Source organism: Exserohilum turcica, assembly GCF_000359705.1.
Source record: "Exserohilum turcica Et28A unplaced genomic scaffold SETTUscaffold_10, whole genome shotgun sequence".
Classification (NCBI taxonomy): Eukaryota; Fungi; Ascomycota; class Dothideomycetes; order Pleosporales; family Pleosporaceae; genus Exserohilum; species Exserohilum turcicum.
Genome location: NW_007359915.1, coordinates 393,432 through 411,952, shown reverse-complemented (window position 1 = coordinate 411,952; position 18,521 = coordinate 393,432). Strand labels below are relative to the sequence as shown.

The 18,521-nt window shown below is 54.5% G+C and overlaps 4 protein-coding genes across 4 annotated transcripts; all 4 read right to left on the bottom strand.

Annotated features, from left to right (window-relative positions):
* Positions 1 to 298: 298 nt before the first annotated feature.
* Positions 299 to 1,925, bottom strand: SETTUDRAFT_36198 (uncharacterized protein; the record flags this gene model as incomplete). The annotated part of the gene is made up of 2 exons (XM_008023073.1): positions 299 to 926; positions 982 to 1,925. The coding sequence occupies 2 exons, from the start codon at positions 1,923 to 1,925 to the stop codon at positions 299 to 301; spliced, it is 1,572 nt and encodes a 523-aa protein (XP_008021264.1).
* Positions 1,926 to 4,786: 2,861 nt separating this feature from the next.
* Positions 4,787 to 5,632, bottom strand: SETTUDRAFT_101369 (uncharacterized protein; the record flags this gene model as incomplete). Its single annotated transcript, XM_008023280.1, has 1 exon — positions 4,787 to 5,632. The coding sequence occupies one exon, from the start codon at positions 5,630 to 5,632 to the stop codon at positions 4,787 to 4,789; it is 846 nt and encodes a 281-aa protein (XP_008021471.1).
* Positions 5,633 to 5,992: 360 nt separating this feature from the next.
* On the bottom strand, positions 5,993 to 9,901 carry SETTUDRAFT_144696 (uncharacterized protein; the record flags this gene model as incomplete). The annotated part of the gene is made up of 2 exons (XM_008023279.1): positions 5,993 to 9,783; positions 9,839 to 9,901. 2 exons carry the CDS (start codon positions 9,899 to 9,901, stop codon positions 6,013 to 6,015), a joined length of 3,834 nt encoding a protein of 1,277 aa, XP_008021470.1. The 3' UTR covers positions 5,993 to 6,012.
* A 268-nt stretch (positions 9,902 to 10,169) lies between these two features.
* On the bottom strand, positions 10,170 to 16,635 carry SETTUDRAFT_174859 (uncharacterized protein; the record flags this gene model as incomplete). Its single annotated transcript, XM_008023278.1, has 2 exons — positions 10,170 to 11,025; positions 11,073 to 16,635. The coding sequence occupies 2 exons, from the start codon at positions 16,633 to 16,635 to the stop codon at positions 10,355 to 10,357; spliced, it is 6,234 nt and encodes a 2,077-aa protein (XP_008021469.1). The 3' UTR covers positions 10,170 to 10,354.
* Positions 16,636 to 18,521: the final 1,886 nt, after the last annotated feature.

Genomic DNA, 18,521 nt, shown 5'->3' with positions numbered 1-18,521 from the left:
TCTTTCTCTCTCACGCTCACGCTCACGCTCACCCTGATGCTCACGCTCACTCGACTCTGGGCAATATGTGCTTGCTCACGTGAAGAGGCCCCCCCCCCGGCTCCCCCCATTTCCCTACCTCCCCGGCCCTGGTCACGTTACGCACCGGATATCGCCATGTACATACCTGCCACCAACAGGCCAAGTTGCTCATTCGCCAAAAAAATAATTAAGGTATAATACTGCAGCATCCATATGTACAAGAGTGGAGCGGTGCTGGTGGATCGGCCGATATGCCCTCTGCCATCCTTCGATCTAATCATTCAGGTCCCCATTTCACTGGTTCCAACTTAAGCCTCATCCCGCTGACCGGCTTACTCGTAATCGTTCCACCCACAACCACTTTTTCCAGGGGGTCTGCCAACGCCATTTGGAAGCTCCCCACAAATGCCGCTACAAGAGCCCTCATCTCCGCCCGCGCAAATCTCTCACCAATGCAACTTCGTGGTCCGTGCAGAAACGTTAGAAAACTGTAGTTGCTGGCTGCTCCACCGTTCATGGTCGCCCGCCCGCTCTCCTTGTCAAGCCACCGCTCAGGCACAAAGTCCTCTGCGTTGGCGCCCCACAGTGCGGGGTTACGGTTTGTCGCCCACGGCACTACGAAGAACATGGTCCCGTTGGGGATGAAGTGGCCCGCAACCGTCGTGTCGCGAATGGCAACGCGTGCGGAAACGGGTATGGTGGGGTAGAGCCGAAGCACCTCGTTGCACACGGCGTTGAGGTATGGCATGCTTTCCAGCAGGCTAGCCACGTCGAAGCTTGGCTCCGAGAGCGCCTTGGGGTCCGGTATATATTGATGGATTTCTGCCCGGACATGGGTCTGGATAGCTGGATTTTGCGACAGCAGGTAGGATGCCCATGTCAGTGCTGACGACGTGGTTTCGTGACTATGCCTATTCTTAGCCTGATGCTCAAAAACAATATATTATGAGACTTGCTTACCCGGCTGCTAGGAATGTAAGTAGCTGGTCTACCAGGTTCTCGTCGGAAAAGTCGTTGCTGCGTATCATGATGGACAGGATATCACGACTCTCGCTGCTGTCGGCGCCCCCGACCTTCATCTTGGCCTTTTTATCTGCCACAAACTCGGTGCATATCCGCTTCAGCGTGCCCGTCGTAATCCTGACTCTCTCGTTTAGCTTCCACGGCAACTTGCTAACCACCCAGGGCGACAAGACGATGTGGCTGACAAAATACAGCACCTTTTCCCTGGTCGGCTCGAGAATCTCCTCGTAGTTCTTGATGAGCTCGTCGTCGCTGTTGCGCAACGACCCAATGTCCCGGCCCAGCCCCGCAAGCCCTATGATGTCCATGGTCACTTGGGTGGAATAATGGCCAATCTCCAAGACATGGTTGGGTCGCTCAGCGAGGTCCTTTTGCAGCACACGGACAAACTCTGTCGACTTTGCCCAAAACACGGGATACAGTTCTTTGATATGTCTAAAGTGGAAGGCCGGCGCAATCCTTTTGCGGTGGTGCTTGTGCTCGTCGCCCTCACTCGTCAACAGGCCCTGCCCAAGGAACTTTACCAAAAAGCCCCGAGCAAAAGCCGGCTTCTCGAAATCATAGCTCTTGTGCACAAGGATATCGGCCAGCGCAAGCGGTGACGTGACAATCAGCCTTGTTGTGTGGAAGAAGCCGTGAGAGAGGACCAGGCCGTCGTTGGGCGTCTCCTTCATGACGCGGAGATGCGGCTCCCCGCCTGGTCGCTGCGTCATCATCCAGCCATGGCCGATGAGCGGAATAAAGCCTTTTGCCCGTGGGAGGTGGCGTAGCGGCGATAGGAAGAACGGGTAAAGGATGAGCGTATACACTAGCACCAGGCCGTTGCTGAGCAGCGCAAAGAAAACAAAGCACCCCGCCAGCGTGGGGCTGCTGCCTGGCATGATGAATGGGAGGGCATGGTACGCGAGGATGGCCTCGACGGCCGGACTCAAGACGCAGTTGACAAGATTAAACTCCATGACGATGATTATAATAATAGTGGGGTCACGATGCTTCTCATCGCAATCCAAGTATGTACAAATGGGGAAAATGTGGACACAACCAGAGAGGAGATTTGGCCGGCTACTTTATTTTAAAAGAAAAGAAGAACAGCCCCCCCCCACATCCAACACTAACACTAACATCATGGGATCCCTAAGCTTGGCACGGGGTTTTGGATCCTTGAGGTGTGCTAGCATTGTCCTTCTGCGCGAACCAAATCATGTGTAGAAACAGCTTCAAGTCGAGTGGGGTGGGGGGCGGGGGGGGGGGGGGCTCCATCCAACCACAACCCATGTGCCATGATTCCAGTTTATTTTTTGGCTGTTGTTGGTTGGTTTTCTTTTTTGCGGGGGGCGAAAACGGGGCTGCGTAATGCGTATGCCTTTCTCTCTCTCTCTCTCTCTCTCTCTTTCTCGTTGTCTCGTTGTCTCGCTGTCTCGCTCTCTCACACCACCCTAACTCCGTATGCACGCCTAAAAGAAAAGGAAGAAGAAGAACAACAACAACAACAACAACAAGAAGAAGAAGAACAAAAAGTGGGTAGCAAGGCAGTTTTCCTTTTCTTTTCTTTTTCCTTTGAGCCCGCCATTTCAGTTTCTGGGCTGCTTGCACCCACACACACATGCACATGCACATGCACAGCAAAGGGAAGCCCAAAAAAAAACAAAAAAAAACAAAATAGTGTTTCTGTCGTCCATTTGCGGAATGTAGTGCGCGCAATCTGCAATCCGCAGTCCATGCCATGCCATGCCATGCATGACGTTATTTTCCCCGACCGCTACAGCTACCCTACGTAGATAGATACTTAGATACATACAGCTACAGCTACAGCTACAGCTATGAAGCGAATGTATATATCTGCGTATTGCAGTATGTACAATGCGACATGAATGCAACGTAAATGCAACGCAATATAACACGCTCTTCACGCTCTTGACGCTACATACAACACATATATGCGACGTCTACTCGCACAGCCCGAAACAACAATGCTGGTATCTATGTAAGCAACAGCAACAGCAACAGCAGAAGAGAAGAAGAAGAAGAAGAAGAAGAAGGAGAAGAAAAAAACAAGAAAAACAGTACTGGCGCCAAAGATGTAGTGCGCGGGGGGTTTACAACTCATTCGTCGCGTGTTTCACTGGGGTTTTGGGGTGTGTGTGAGTTTCTGCGTTTGGGGCGTGCGACTTTTGAATTGTGGGTTATGCGTTGCCATCGTTTCTTGTTGTTGTTGTTGTTGTTGTTGTTGTTATTGTTGGCCCTTCCGGGTTTGTCTACCTAGTGGCAAGTACATCCAAGTACGTACATGTAATGTAGAGAGAGATGGGCTTTTGCACTTGCGCCTGCCGAGGTAGCTATGTGGCATGTGCATGTAATGTATGCGCATGGGTTGGCTTTGCCTGGGGTTTGGCAGTGGGCCTGCTTGGGTGCCTACACCTACACCTACTGTAGTGGTAGTGTAGAAGTGTCGGATCGGATATGTATGTATGTATGTGTGTGTGGGTTTTTCTTTTCTTTTTTTTTGGGGGGGGGGGGGCAGTGGGGAAGAGTTAATTAGCCTTTTCTGGGGGGAGGGGGGGACTGTTTAGTCAGTGTGTAGTAATATGACTGGTGCGAATGAGGATTGTGTGGTTTTTGTTTTTGAGGAGGAGGAGAGAGGGGGGGTATAGTGTGCGTGCATGTTGTCTAGTTTGCTTTCTTATCGGAGCCTGATTTACATCTCGCTGATGATGTTCTGGAGTGCAATTGCGTCTAGCTGGATGTAGATGTGGAAATCGCATGGCCTTCTTCTACATGCTTGTGGCCAGGCACCAGAGAAAACGTCGTAGATTCCATGTAGACGTTTATACTGCACAGTAGGGTGAGCCCAAACGCCGCCATAGTATTGTGATTCCAAACATCCTGTCTGATTTATTTCCAAATCCATTTTTTTTCATCGCCCATGCAAATCATCAAAGCGTACCTCATGCCCGACTCATGGGTTTAATTAAAATGATAGCCACACGTCACTGCGTTGACGGCAAACTTAATATACTACTCAACAGATGTCGTACGAACTTTAAGCTAGGTACCAACATGAAGAGCTCTCTCTCTCTCTCCTTAACCTCCTGAACCTCCCAGTCAGGCCGATCGTATTACCCATGCAATCGTGTACAGACACACACACACACACACACACACACAAACCCGCCCCTCTGAAGCCTTTTCATCTACAAACCTTAAAAAAATCACCTGACACCTAACCAAACTCTCTTTCCCTGACTCTTTTCACTCCAATTATTCGCCGAAAACGCCACGAAATTGTGAACCAGGCCTCCCTATACTTGCCTCCGTCGGTTATTCCCGGTCACAATAGCAACACAAGACACCTGTTTTGGTATATGACGAGGTTACATGCCGTAAGTACTAGGTCAGAAGTCAGGATAAGCTCAGGAAATGAGACATTTCTGGGTTATTCCTTGTCTTGCATTTCTTACACTTGTCAAGGTCCGACTTCGGTCGCTCTTTTTTACTGTGTAAGTATTGGGATTCTGCGTGGCTGGTTGGTCCTAGCAATACAGTCAGACGTGGCACTGTGTATGGATGTATGTATGTGTACTTGGACGTGCTAGAGACCTTAGGGTGAATGTTTTTCTCAACAGTACATTTGCTCAAGAGATGTAACAGTGGATACTCTGCCACTTGTATGTCCAGCCAGGCAAAGACAATGTCGTAGATACCTGTTTAATACAAAGAAGAATACTACAAACGACTTACCAGTCTACTCTACACTCTTATTCCGCCTCAAATCCCCCCCTCTCCTCATCAACTCGATCTTCTCCCCTTCACCCACCAGCCTCTCCGTCAGCCCATCCCTCTCAGCCTGCCCATCCAGTCCCGCACACCGCAGCACAAACGCGCCGATGCACTGCTCCGCCTCGAGCGAATTCCGCGTCAAAGCATGATCGTCGTCTTGGAAAAGCCTCAACTCGCGCGAGCCCCCCACGCCGTATCCCTCGTACAAGCGGCGCGAGCACGCAGGGCTCAGCGTGCGATCTCCCGTGCCATGCAGTAGCAATAGCGGCCGCGGTGCCAGCAACGCGATTGCGTCTGTTTCGGCCGTCTGGCTTGCCACCGTCGCACAGCCCACCACGCGGGTGTCGCTGCCTGCGACGCTGAAGACGGACGCGCCGCCAAACGACCATCCCACAAGCACAAAGTGCTGGATCCCGTAGCAGGATTGCAGCTCGTCCATGGCCGCTGCCACGTCGCGCACGGAGTACTTGGTGCGCGCGGGGAACCGGTAGTCGAGTCGGAGGACCGGCACGGGCTGCCTGAGGGACGCCAGCTTGTCTGCGAGAGAAAGGTATATCGATGAGGGTCCTACGACGCCGCCTCCTGCGCCCGAGACCAGTATGGCTGCTGTGCTGCACGTGGGTGTCGCAGACGTCGTCGGCGGTAGGTGTAGGAATCCTGATACCGCGCCGTCTGGGCCGTCGGCTACTTGTATCGAGAGCGGCTTGACGATACATGATTTTCGGGCTTGAGGGGGGTGTGATAGTCCTAGGTAGTCGTCTAGACGTGCGGGCCGCGAAGAGGCGGACAGCGAAATCCGGGGCGACGACATGGTTCGGGTGAGTGTGTCGATGTGACTGAGGAAGCGTTTCATGGGAGTAACACTCACAATACATGTCGAATAAAAGGCAGTATTCTCTTTGGAATACCGTAGTCTTTCGCCACTTGCTCGCCCCGCGAGATCATGTTGCGCAAAATGTGATGTCACATCTCTGAACACCAAGGCGAGAGAATCCTATCATCATATCAATCCCAGTATTGCATATCGTCTGCCAACCAGATCACATCAACAAGAGTAGCCGCTCGATGTTCGGGAGGACGCCGTGATTGGTATCTAAATTTATACGTGATCAAAGGTAAGAAACCCCATAAAATCCATTCATTCTCCTAACACCCTGAGATTATCCCTTTCATTCATCCTATCTCTTCATTTTACTTTGGTCCGCTCCACTTTCCACTCGGTCCCTTTCCTCTGAGGCCGCCGCCTCTGCCCCTAGGACTCTTTGTCTTTTCAATCCTGCCTTTTGACCCCCTGCCTTCTCCGCCACTAACGTTTCCTCCTTTTGATCTCTCCTGACCCAATGCCCTTCTCTGGTTCTTCTGTCCAACTCCTCCGCTCTTCATGCTACCCCTACCCATGCCTGAGCCAGACTTTGCTTTGCGAATGTCTTGCCAATCGGCCTCGGCACCGTCGTCATCCATGTCCATTTCGTCGTCTCCATGAGTGCGTTTGTTGCTGAACTTGAGACGTCCCTTCTGGCCAGTTTTGGCGGCGTCACGGCCTCGGATGGCGTCCACATAGGCGTTGATGCCTGCCTCCAAGGATGTGTTTTGATCGTCGATATCCATGAGTGCGTCGTCATCGTCATCAGCCTGCTTCTTAGATTTCTTGCCCTTGACCTCTGTCTCGTCGTCTGAATCACCGAGGATGAGCTTGCCGTCTTCATTCGTGCGCGCTTTCATCTTCGTTGGTTGTTTGCGTTGACGCAGAGGCTTCGTAGATGAAATGTTTCCGAGAGCGCGTTTGGAGAGCAAGTCGAGTGGCTCATCCTCGTCTTCGATAATATAAGTATTACCGCCCTTTGCACCGCGCTGTTGCTTGCTTTGATTCTTGACAAACTCGTCTTCAGAATCACCCTCACTCTCCTCGCTTTCACTGCCATATACGGCCTGGTCGTACTCGCTCTCAAATTTGCCCTTGCGCTTCTCGGTTGGCTCTTCACCATCTTCCGCAGCCTGTTGTTTCTTCTTCTTACGTTGCTCGCGCGTCTTGCGGATGTTGGTGATTAACTTGCGATCCTCTACAGGAGTGGCACGTTCGACTTCCTCTACACCAAACTTGCGGACCATACGTTCTACAATATGCTTGACCTTGGCCTTGAAGTGGGCCTTGTGCTCGTGACTCCAGACCATCAAATTCTTGAGAAGGGTGTTGAGACGTGGGCGTACAAGCGACTCGGGCAACGAGATAACCTCGACTTTGACAAAGCCAAGTACACTGCGGACGATTTCGCGATTGGGGTTCTGCAGGAAGATATCCATCAGGTCGCATAGGTTTGTGATGGTCTCCTGTGAAATCTGATTGTGGAACTGGTAAAGTATACGGGTGACGGCGGTAATGGATGCAGAAATCATGTGCGGTGTCGTGGCAGCCAGACCCGCTGACACCATCGTAAAGTACTCCTCGAGCGAAGCTTCCACAGTTGGGGCATCGGCAGGCATATTGGGTACCTTGGATTGCACAACCTGACCGCCCTGGGCCATCTTCTCGCCCATTGCGACGAGCAGGTTGTAGGCTGCCTCCCTAGCTTTCTCATTAGTCTCCTTGGCTGAGATGACCACCTCGGAAAGGATCGATGGGATAAAGTGAAGATCACTTTGTGGCAAGGCTTCAAGCACCTGGAACAACGCGTTCAGCCGATCTCTCCGTGCAGGGGCGGAGGCCTTTTCTGCACTTCCAAGAAGCAGCTGTTGTAGCTCTGCATTGCGCTCTTTCAAAGCAGCTCGACCCATCTCAGACTCTGCAAGACGAGGAATAAGCTTGTACGCCTTCTTCTGCAGTTGCGGCTCGTTCTCGCGGTTGATCATAATCTCAGCCATGCGAAACAGCGACCGATAGCTGTCGCGTGGGAGGTACAGGGCGATTGTGATAATCAAGTCCATGAGGGTGTGGCTCATGGGCGGCATCTTGTTTGGGCCTACCTCCTGCTTTTGCTTGGCTGCCTGTGTCTGTGAGCCAGGGTCAGGAAGCGAGGCCTCAAGATTAGTCGCAACTCGTTCAAAGGTTTCCATGAGTTCTCTCTCAGGTACAATGCTTAGGTATGCATTGATAGTCCTGAGGATGGTGCCACGATACTGCGGCAGAGTCTGGCTGTAAACATTGAAGAGGACTGCGAGCATGTTGCTAGCAAAACCAGCAAGATGGTCCAGGTTCTTCTGTGCATCGGCTTTGGAGATACGGGCCTGGGCCAGCAAGTCGTCGTCGGATTCCAGTTCTACAATGGCTTTGTTGCTGTCCACCAAGTTCTGGAGAGCTCGGCAAATGTCCGTTCGCAGATCGGCCTGGCCATAGAGAAGGTTTGCCAGCATCTCGCAAAAGCTCTGGTCGAAAGCGTCCACCAGATCCAATGGCAAATCGCAGTATCCGGGCAGGATGGACCAAATCTGCTGTACTACAGTTTCAAAAACCTTGACCTCCATTGTCTTCTCCTTCTCACCGTGATCTATCACCTTTTGATAGAGCTCTTCACTCAACGGCACCATCTCCTTTCTGAAGTGGGCTAGCTTAGTGTTGTGCACAGAATCACGGAGGAGGGGAAGCATCCAAACTCTTCCAGTCTGTCCAGGTGGTGGTCGTGGCAGGTTCAAGGGGAGAATCTCAAGCACAACATCAGGGCCCATTGCGGTAATGGCCTTTGAAATGACTGTATCCGCCTCTTTCTTTCCCGAAAAACTGTCATTGCCTCTTAGATCTCCAACGACCCTCAGCACAGGCTTGAGGATAGGGTCTGAGCGCCATCTGAGTGTCTCGAACATGGCGGCAAAGACATTGAATACCTCCATCCAAGCAGCTTGATACTTGACGCTCAAGAGATCTTGCGCAACCTTGGCTACCTTCTCCAAAATCTTCTCATCGAAAACCGAGGGCTCAAGGATAACGCTTTCGGGAACGAGGTTGACGACAAACGAGATCAAGCACTCTGAGGCGGATATGCGAATGTTGTGCGAGGAGGATGTGAGGAACTCGGCAATGGTAGAAAATAGCTCAGGGAGTTTCATAAAGGTCTCTTCGGGCTCAATCTGAGCGGATACTTCGTAGCCGCGCGACACGACTGCGATCCAGGGTGGAAGCAGCTGCGAGTCGTTCTTAGAGGGCTGCAATTCGGAGATGACCTCAAGCAGTCTGGGCAGCTTAGCAGAAGCAAGCTCATTGGCCATGCCTGCAAAAATAACCTCGAAGATGTCGAAGGCAGCCATGGTCAAAAACTCGTTGCTAGACTTGGAGATGTTGAGTAGCAGCTCGCACAAGACGTCAATCTTGCTACTTGGCCAGCCACCAGATGATGCGGCAATCGTCTTGATGAGCTGTAGGGTGTGGATCAGATCAGGATCCTTGTTGTCTGTGTCTCTCTTTCCCTTGTGCTTGCGTGCCTTGGCTGCTGCCTCTGTCGCAATGTCCTTGAGCATCTTCTGCGCGGTCTCTGCGCACATATCTGCTGCCGGGTGATCCAGCGCAGGGCTGGGCGGAGGGTTCGCCAGCACCTTTTTGAGTGCCTCCTGCGCCCTCTTCCTCACCTTGGGCCTGTGATCGATTGATATCTGCAGCAGTCCCGCGACAGCCCTGCGCGGGCTGATGGTCGTCTGGGGCAGCTCCCAGGCGCGCGCATCTTGCACGAGCAGCAGCGACTCAAGACATCCTATAGACGACCGGATCAGTGGCGTATCGGCGTCTTGGGCTGTGAGGGCGGGCGCGAGGTTGGTGAGGATGTCGGTGAACTTGGATCGCAGCAGCGGGGCTGGCACATGGGGGGTGACGAGGTCCAGCAGGTAGATGGTCGCCGTGGCTGTGTCCTTGCTCGCAATGCCTTCGGCGATTATCTGGCGGCCCAGCAGCGACAGCAGGGCGGCAAAGTATGCCGTCGGGGTGAATTCTGAGTTTTGCTGGCGGAGCGTGTCTTCGATGGCCGAGAGCAGGACATGGGTCTGGAGACGTCAGTGAACAGGCTTCGCACTGTTGGCTAGGAAAAGGAAATCGTACCTGCTGCTGGCCCTGCAGCTTCGGGTTGTCCCGGATCTTTGTCAGTCTCTCCTCGAGCGACATGGCGGCCAACATCCGCGTGGTGGTGAAGATGGCTGCGCGCGACAAGTCGACAATTTTTGGGCTCGAACTTTTTTGACAGTGCAGGGATCATGCCGCGCGCTATCGATAACCCGGCACCACCCCCGCTTGCTCCACCCATTCACATCTCTCATCCTCACGCACACGCATGGCTACGCACACAAAGTTCCGTCGTTGCCCATTGTAGTATTTTAGCATGCATCATGCGCTACATCCAAGTATCCAAGCAAAAATAAAAGAAGGGTATAAACAAACATCGCCAATGTTGTACAGAAACTGCCTGTGGAGGCAAAAAGCCGAGCCAAATGTGCACCGAGACGCACGCCCTTCCGTGCCAACCCCATGTATCCTATATTGTATTGTATCCAAGCATTATGCAACCCGTAAGCTGCTACGAAAGCAAACAAAAGAAATCATTGTGTCAACAAAAAAAAATTACTCCTCCACCAGGGTATCATCAACACGTCCCCTGACACTGCTCTTGCTGCTTTTCTTTGAAATATTCATGAAGCTAAGTCTCTTCTTCACGCTGCCTGTCCGCGACGATAGCGACTTGTCGCTCTTCTGACTTTGGACCGTCTCGGGACGCTGTCCGCTCGACTGCTGCTGAAGGCTACTGTCACTCGCGTTCGACTGGCCACGGCTCGGGAAGCTGGGCAACGCCTCGGGCTGTGGCGAGTTCGGCACTTGATTGAGGAAGCTCAAACTCAACCGGTTGAGACTATGCGGTTCCTTGCTGCGGCTGCGTGAGGAGACTGTAGTGGAAGCATCATCGTCTGTTGCTGCTTTTTCGACCTTGGTTTCCTCCTCCTTGTCCTTCTCTTTCTTTTTCTCCTTGTCCTTTTCCTTCTCCGATTCGCCCATGAGAAATTCTTTAGTCAAAAAGGCCAGACTGTGTCTCTTCTTATCTTGTCGTGATGATCGGCCATTCTGAACGGGTGAGGCGATTCTGTCCCCATTGACTTGTTTTGCGTCATTTGTCGGGCTTGCTACGCGAGAACGAGATTTAGCCGCTCCCGAGTGTGAGTCTGTGGGGGAACGCATCGTTGGGGCCATGTTCAGTGGCAGCAGAAGTGATAGTTCTCGGAAATAGGCCGCTTCGAATCCTACAACGGGTCAGCCGGCTTCAGAATGCGCTTCTCATGATACATACGTTGTGAAAGGTCTGCTTTTGTAGCTTGCTGAGCAGGCCTCACATACAATGATAAGCAGCGGCGAATAACTAGAGCATAGTCGACCAAAGCCACTCGCATAGCGTTCTCGAGTGGATTAGGCCGGTGCATCTCGTCGCCGTCATCATCTTCTTCTGCATCCTCCAATGGCGGAAGCAATTCATGGTAATTTGCGACGCAGTCTCGCGAGTGCGTGTCGACAGCATACATGAGCTCCTGGGTGAGCATGTTGAACGCAGTGTCATCGCCATCTGTAATACGCTTTTCAATGGCCAGTAGCTCCACTGTCTTGCGTGTTGTACGCTCAATGCCCATTTGCAATGCAGTAAGCGTCACTGTGCCTACAGCAACTATCTCGCTTCTTCGCAGAATATTAGGAAAGCGCTCTGCTGTAGTGTAGAGGCTCTTCTCTGCACCGGCATCTCTCGCGGTAACGGTCGATGGCGAGCGGCGAGATGCTGATGTAAAGTGCGATGGCCGAGACAACAGGTAGTAGTCCTTGACTGATTGAGACACCTTTGCTCGCTGGTAGATGGGATGAGTTAGGTCCTTTTGTGGGCTGACGGGGTAGATTTGCAGGTACTGGCCCTCGACATCCACTTCTGCACCAGGATTGATGACATGTGCTGCAGGGTGTTGCTGCTGCATTCGATCGGTGAATGAGGCCAGTCGGTCGTTGGAAGATCCTTCAAAGATGAATTGCTTGTCCCGCAGTCCCGGGGGAAATCCTAGGCCCCTGTACACTACTCTAAAGTAACGGGGGTTGGCACGTTCGCCCTTTGCAATGTTTTCGTGAATCTTGGCCATAGCGTGTTGCGTGCGAGCCAGCTTGGAAAAGTCAAAGACGTTGTGTTCGTACTGTTCCGCAAGCTCCCTGTAAGCAGCCAATGCATTGTCCCATGACTGTCCGTTCTCGTAGTGGTCGATCATCTGGAAGTAGAGCTGTTCCTTGCGCTCGAATGCGGACTGTGGTGGCATGCTCGGGTCAGTCAGTGGGTCCACGGTTGAGTTTGGATTCCAGTCGTATAACTCGGCATGTAACCTAAGCGCAAGTCCTGCCTCGGTGTAGTTTTGTGCATCCACCTGTAGCTCGACGAGCTGGTGCACATAGCGAATGTACATGTCTTCTTTCTGCATGTCCTTCAAGAACTCCATGAGATGCAACGTGTCCATGATGTGGAAGATTTCGCCAGTGGCCTCGGTGCTATGCACGGCGACGAGTAGGTCAAGCAGCTCGTCAACGGTCGATATCAGGTCCTTCAAGGCTCCGAGCAAAGGCTCTTCAGGATCATGCGCGAGGGGCTCGAACAGTTCAATCAGCTCCTGAATAAAGTGCTTTTGCGAGACAGCCTCGGTGAGGTGCTTTGTCTTGAACAGATGGTCCAGGCAATCAATAATCTCAGCCTGGATCAGAGCCAAATCTTCACTCAGCGTCCACTCGCTGATGATCATTGTCTGCAGCACTTCGATTGCCACGCTTCGCAGACCTTCGTGCACACTGAGGCAAAGCTCCACAATGGGCGCCACGAGCCCAGGCACATATTGCACCTGGAAGCCGCCCATCTTATCAATCCCGTACTGCTCCTTGTCTTCGGCGCTCGCCTCCCAGCCGATCGTCTCCCAACTGCGTTGCAACAAATCTGCGCCATGCTCACGAACATCGCCAGCGATCTTCCACACAGCACGGCGCTTCTGCTCAGGAAATGTCTCCAGTGCAAGCGCATCGCTGCCAACGAGTGTTAGCAGCGCATCGAAAAACGCACGCCATAGTTCGGTACTGAAGGCGTCCGCCTCATCGGGAAGAGGGAGAAATGAATCGGATAGAACGTTGAATAGTTTGTCCAATGCTCGCATGATGGCCTTGTGATGGTAGATGTGCACACTCAACCATGAGCTAGGAAACGCCTCGCAGTCGAGAATCGAAATGTAAACTTGCAGTACCGAAAACAAAAACTCGGCCGTATCGTCCTTGGGCAACTCCGGAAGTAAGAGAGAGGGTAGACTAGACATTGCCGACAGTACAGCGGATATCTCAGCCAGTGCCTCGTCAAAGGTAGCCTCAGCGGTTGTCGGCCGTGTTTGGAAAGGATAGCTTGTTGGGAAAAGCAGCGACAGGGTCCTTTTGGCTGGCCGAGGGGTGGCTTGGATTGCGCGGTATGAATCCACCAGCTTTGGCATGTACTCGGCGGCTTCTTTTCCTAGTTCTTCCACCTGTGAGGCTACAACTGAGCAGCAGAGACGCACCTGGTCCTTCCACTGATCGGTGACGGTCTCTACCCTGCCCCAGTATGGCGCCAGCCACTGCACGGTACTTGTCAGAAGCATACGACGTACTTCAGGGGCGCGGAAAATTTGAAGCTCCGACAGATGATGGATCAAAACCAGCTTGTAAAGTATAAGCTTGCCCTGCACTTCCGACGACGAGTCGATGAACCCGGCAGTCAGCTTGAAGACTTCTGTTGCGGGCATGCATCCATCCAGTTCCGGTATCCACGAATGAATATTCTGGACCAAGATGGTCTTGGTCCCGATAAGGACAGGTGATGCGTTGTTCATCAGCGACTCTAGCGATGTGAAGAGTGCCTTCATCTCTTTGCTGAATTGAGTCCTGTCCTTGATGCCGATGCTCTCTTCCTTTGCTTTTTGCCTCTCTCGGGCGTTGGCCAAGAACTTCATGATTAGCTTGCCAACCTTGAAGGTCGCGCGTAGCCTCCGAGAGCTCTCGGGGTCTGTAGGCTTGGCCAAAAGTCGTCCGAGACTTTGCAGCAGGCACGATGTGACAAGGGAGTGGAACACCTTGGTACGAGCGTATTGGTCTACAAGAGGTTCAAGGTTAAAGCGTCGGTCATGCACGATGCCCAAGACGATGACGACGGCATTAAAAATCAGATCTTCGTACTCGTCGCTACCAGCATAGTGATTTTGGATGGCAAAAAGGGCGTCAAAAACCTCGCTCAAAAGCTTGACAATCTCAATCTCGGGTACAAAGTTGAATCGGCGCAGCAATCCCACGAGCTCTCCCGCTGGTTGCTCTTGCCACTTGATAAGGCCTAGTATTGTCGGATCCTGGGAGTATTTTGTGCTGCAGAGGAAGGTCTTTACATGGACGGCAGCCATTGGGCCCATGACATGCTCATCCTTCTTCTTAGCACTCCATGGTAGGCCGAGATAGGCACCTTTGCCGGCAATCATACCCGAGGTGTACTCGTCGTATTTGTACAGCGTCAGGGCGTGATCGCCGTCCCGGGCAAATGCGTCCTGGTTCCAGAGCGGCATCCAACACAGGGCAAATGGAAATCCAGGTGCATCGGCAACGCTCATGACTAGGTGTGAACCTGGTACATCTTGTGGGTCAATGGCAAGCCGAATCGTCGAATTCCAGCCTTCGCCACGCTGGGCTGCTGTTGTGCGCCAGGCAGTGTGGCCTGCGCTGTTGGTGGAAGGATAGATGCACCCTTCAATGCGCTCTCCAGAGCTCTTGCGAACTTCAATGGTAAGCTGGAGGTTAGTCATGGGAGACGATTGACCGAGCGGGACGGAACCAGTCTTGGGGTGGGCTAAGAAGGCATTCTTTGGAAGAAAGGGTTCGACCAACGTCAGATAGATGTCGCTGCGGGGTTTGGTTGGAGCGCCTGAGAAGCCAATCTTGCGGCATTGCTTGATGTTGTGGAGCATGGTCGGGACCTTCTCGATGAGCCGCTCGGCGTCGGCATCGACAAAGGCTTTTATATGGACGGTAATGCGGCTGATTTGCGGATTCCGCGTGTACTGTCCACTGGCACTAGGGAAGATCTCAGGCAAGATGCTGTCCCAGTCAGCGCTATCTTCTGAGAGATCCTCACCAGGAGCCGCAGTGCAGAACATGGTCACCGTGCGGTCCGCTGCAGACCGTGCCTGGAGGATTTGGTTGACAGGGACGACGCCCACTGCAACTGATCTTTTCAGTGTCTTCTGATCACGAGAGAAAGCCCTCGCGCGCGTGGTCGAGGCTGCCGCAGAATCTGGGCGTGAATCGGGTGGCTGTGGGCGGGACTGGTCAACGCTTGGGTGTCTGCGTTCGTCAGATGAGTCGGTGTGTCGTGAATTTGTTGACTCCTTTCTCTTGGAACCCCCAAACATGACACTGCGTCGTCCACCCTTGATGCTGCCATGCTGCGAAGGCTGCACCCCGGACGTCTTGCTCGGTGGCGGTTCTTTATTCCCACTGGCCTTGTCGGTCGCGGGGGGCATGCGTAGGGGCTCATTGGTGGTTAGTCTAAAGACGAGATACAGCGTCGAGCCTGAGCCTGCGCCCTCGCCGATATCCGTCAGGCTGAGGTCTACCAGAAGCGCACGCAGCTTGTCGCCGGCCAAAGACACGGCAGCGCCGTCTTTGCTCGTCAGGTCGAACGAGTAGGCTTCCGAAAGGGGCTGGGGCGGAGCGCCTGGAGTCTTCAGACACAGATGCATGCAGATCTGAGCAGCTCCCGACACGACATCTCCCGACACGTGCTTCAGGCTCACAAACAGGTGGTGCAGGTTGTGCTCGTCGAGCTGTGGGGTGGGCCGGCTGTCGAGCAGGCTCATCATGGACTGGAGCTTGGTGATTTCAATAGCCGAGTCATCGCCTGTCAGTATGCGACCACGTTGCGAAGGGCTGCGCACAATGACGTCTCCGCAGAGCATCTTGTTGCCCGCCACGAGATCCCAGACGGTCGCCTCGCGCACCTTTTCCAGTTCCTGGGCCGTCAGCACCTTGTGCAGCAGCTGGCGCCGCGCCGTGTCCAGGCTGCTGACGAGCCTGGACATCTTGTCGAGCGAGGCATACTTGCGTGCAAGCAGCAGCTCGTGGACCTTTGTCGAGTGCCATTCGCGCAGGCACGAGGCGATTTCGTCCACCAGGGGCTCTTGGGCAGACGTGGGCGTCTCGTCGCCAATCTTGAGCATGGGCACGGGCGCGGGGGGTCGGGGGGCGGTCGGGTCTGATATGGGCGAGAGCGGGAGGGTCAATTGCTGCAGGTGCTCTTCGCGGGCAGTCCACTGCGAGTGGGTGCTGCCGGCGCGCTTTCTGTTGGACCTGCGGCTCGACAGCGGGCGGGCGCCAGGACAGGGCAGGGCCGAGACAGCGTCGCTGCGGGAGCTGCGTCGTGCGTGGGAGCCGGAGCCCTTTGCAAAGGGCGAGGTGGTGCGGGTGCTTTCGGTGGGCGTGACGACGCCGTTGGTGGGCGGCGAGTAGGGACTGGGGCGGGCAGCGTCGCTGGCAGCGTCGTGCGTCGCCGTGTCTTTGCCATCGCCCAGGACCTCGCGCACCTCGACGCAGACGCGTGGGAAGATGCCCGAGAAGACGCGTGCCTCGAGTGTCTGGCCCTTGACGCTAGTCAGGCCGGCCAGCAGCGAGGGCGGCGCAACCAGGTAGCCGCGATACCACGAGCCATCGTGTCCGCCCTGCTCGATGATGTACAGCTCGTCGCCGATTTCGAGGGGCAGGTCGGCGGGCGACGAGGGCTGGAAGGGGTATATGCATATGGCGAACGCGATGCGCGGGAGCGGTCTCCAGCTCGGCATGGCACCAGACGGGGTCGGGCTATATAGGGGGGAGGCGGCGACAGGGCATCACGAGCAGGCGACGGTGTCGTGGAGGACGGGCGGGCTCTTCCAGAGAGGGGATCAATTGGGAGACGGTCGTGGTGGGCTGCAAAGGCTGCCCCTGATGGGATGGGCTCAAATTCAAGTCTGGGGATGCGCTTCCAGGAGGGTTAGAACAAGCGGGGCAGGGCCAGAGGGGGCCAGACAAGAAGAGTAAAGGCGGGCCTGTAAGCGTTGCCCTGCGTGTTTCCGCTGGCGTGTCAGAAAGAATGCACGGCAAACAAAAAAGCGACGAGCACAGCAAAGGGCGAAGTCCATGGCCTTTGGCAGCAACAGCGCCGTTCGGTAGCAGCCGTGCCTTGCATGGAGGGAGCTCGGGGCACACAGGCTTCGTATCATGACCAGCATGGCCCCCGACCCCGGCCCCCGACGAGCGTGCGTGTATGTGGGAGTAGTAGGGTGCGTGTGTTTATACAAATCATGTATATATATATATATATGTGTGTGTGTGTGTGTATGGATGGATGGATAGAGGGATGCATGTATGTTCGTCGCCTTGCAGCGAACACGGCGCAAAAGCGCAGCCATGGGCGAGCGAACGAGCACGCCGCCCAGCGACGAGTGTGCCATGGCGCCGACGACGGGCGGCGACGGCGACGGCGATGGCGGGCGGCGGGCGGCGGGCGGCGGTGGTGGGCGGCGGGCGTGGTGGTGGTGGGAGTAGTATGTATAGTGCGGTGCATCAGAAGACGTGCATGCCCCGGCCTGGCCTGATGAACGCCTCTGCAGCAGCCTCGATGCAGCAACACGGCCGACATGGAGGCCCAGCGCAGGGGAAACGCCTGGCGCGCGCTGATTGGCTCGCTGCCGGCCTGCACAGCTCTCCGCCTGGCTTGGCCTCAATTTCACGCGTCCTCTGCCTCCCTTTCCCCTTCCCCCTCCCCTTCACGCCCTCAACAAGCTCCTGCACGCGTCGTGGCCTCGCCCGTCACGCGCCTGCCCCCCCCCATCCCCCCCTAACTCACTGACACTGACGCTGACTACACCCCCCTTACTTACTCTGCTTAATACGCCTACACTGCCACCCCTCTCATACGTACTACTTACTCGCACCCGACGCACACGGCACAAGACAGCCGCCCTGCCCCGTCTCCCTCAGTGCCCCACCATCCCGTTCAGCCCTCCGCGACGCCTGCACAGAGGCCTCCTCGCTAGAGCATTGATCTCCACTAACACTGGCGCTAGGTGAAACGGCGCCGGAAACGGCGCCGATGGATACTGGCAATTCCACAGCTTGTGGCTGGTGCTGGCCGTGGTATTCCTTTGCGTTAGGGCCGCGTGCAGCTGGCCCACGATCGACACCACCATCTTTGCGAGCCCGACTCAGTCGCACACTCCTTCTTCTCCCTGCCACCGCGCCGTGCGAGTGAGCGTGCCGATCTGGTCCCGCTTCCTTCCGAAACCACGTCTCCGACAAGATTGTCAAACAAACATGGCCCGCTGGTACGTGTACCCACATGTAGGCCATGCACAGGCCGTAGCCTACGCCACGTGCCTATCCTCATCTGCCGCCCACGCACCCAACCTGTGAGAGAAGACCAGACGCGTCTGTATCCACTCTCGCTGCCGTTTGCATGCTATGCTTAGCCCGCCGTGTACTTACCTTCCACATGAGAAGTGCCTAGGTGCTGATGTGAGAATGGGGAATCTGGTAACGCCTCCTGAACTATCTGAATGGTCGCGCACAAAGCGCACCACAGGCACAGACAAGTCTCTGCGTAGATGTTTTGCTGTCGAGAGATAATCGCACCAGCAGTCGCCGTTTGCTGCTTCTTGCGTGTCTGCCACAATGGGCCGTCATCGTG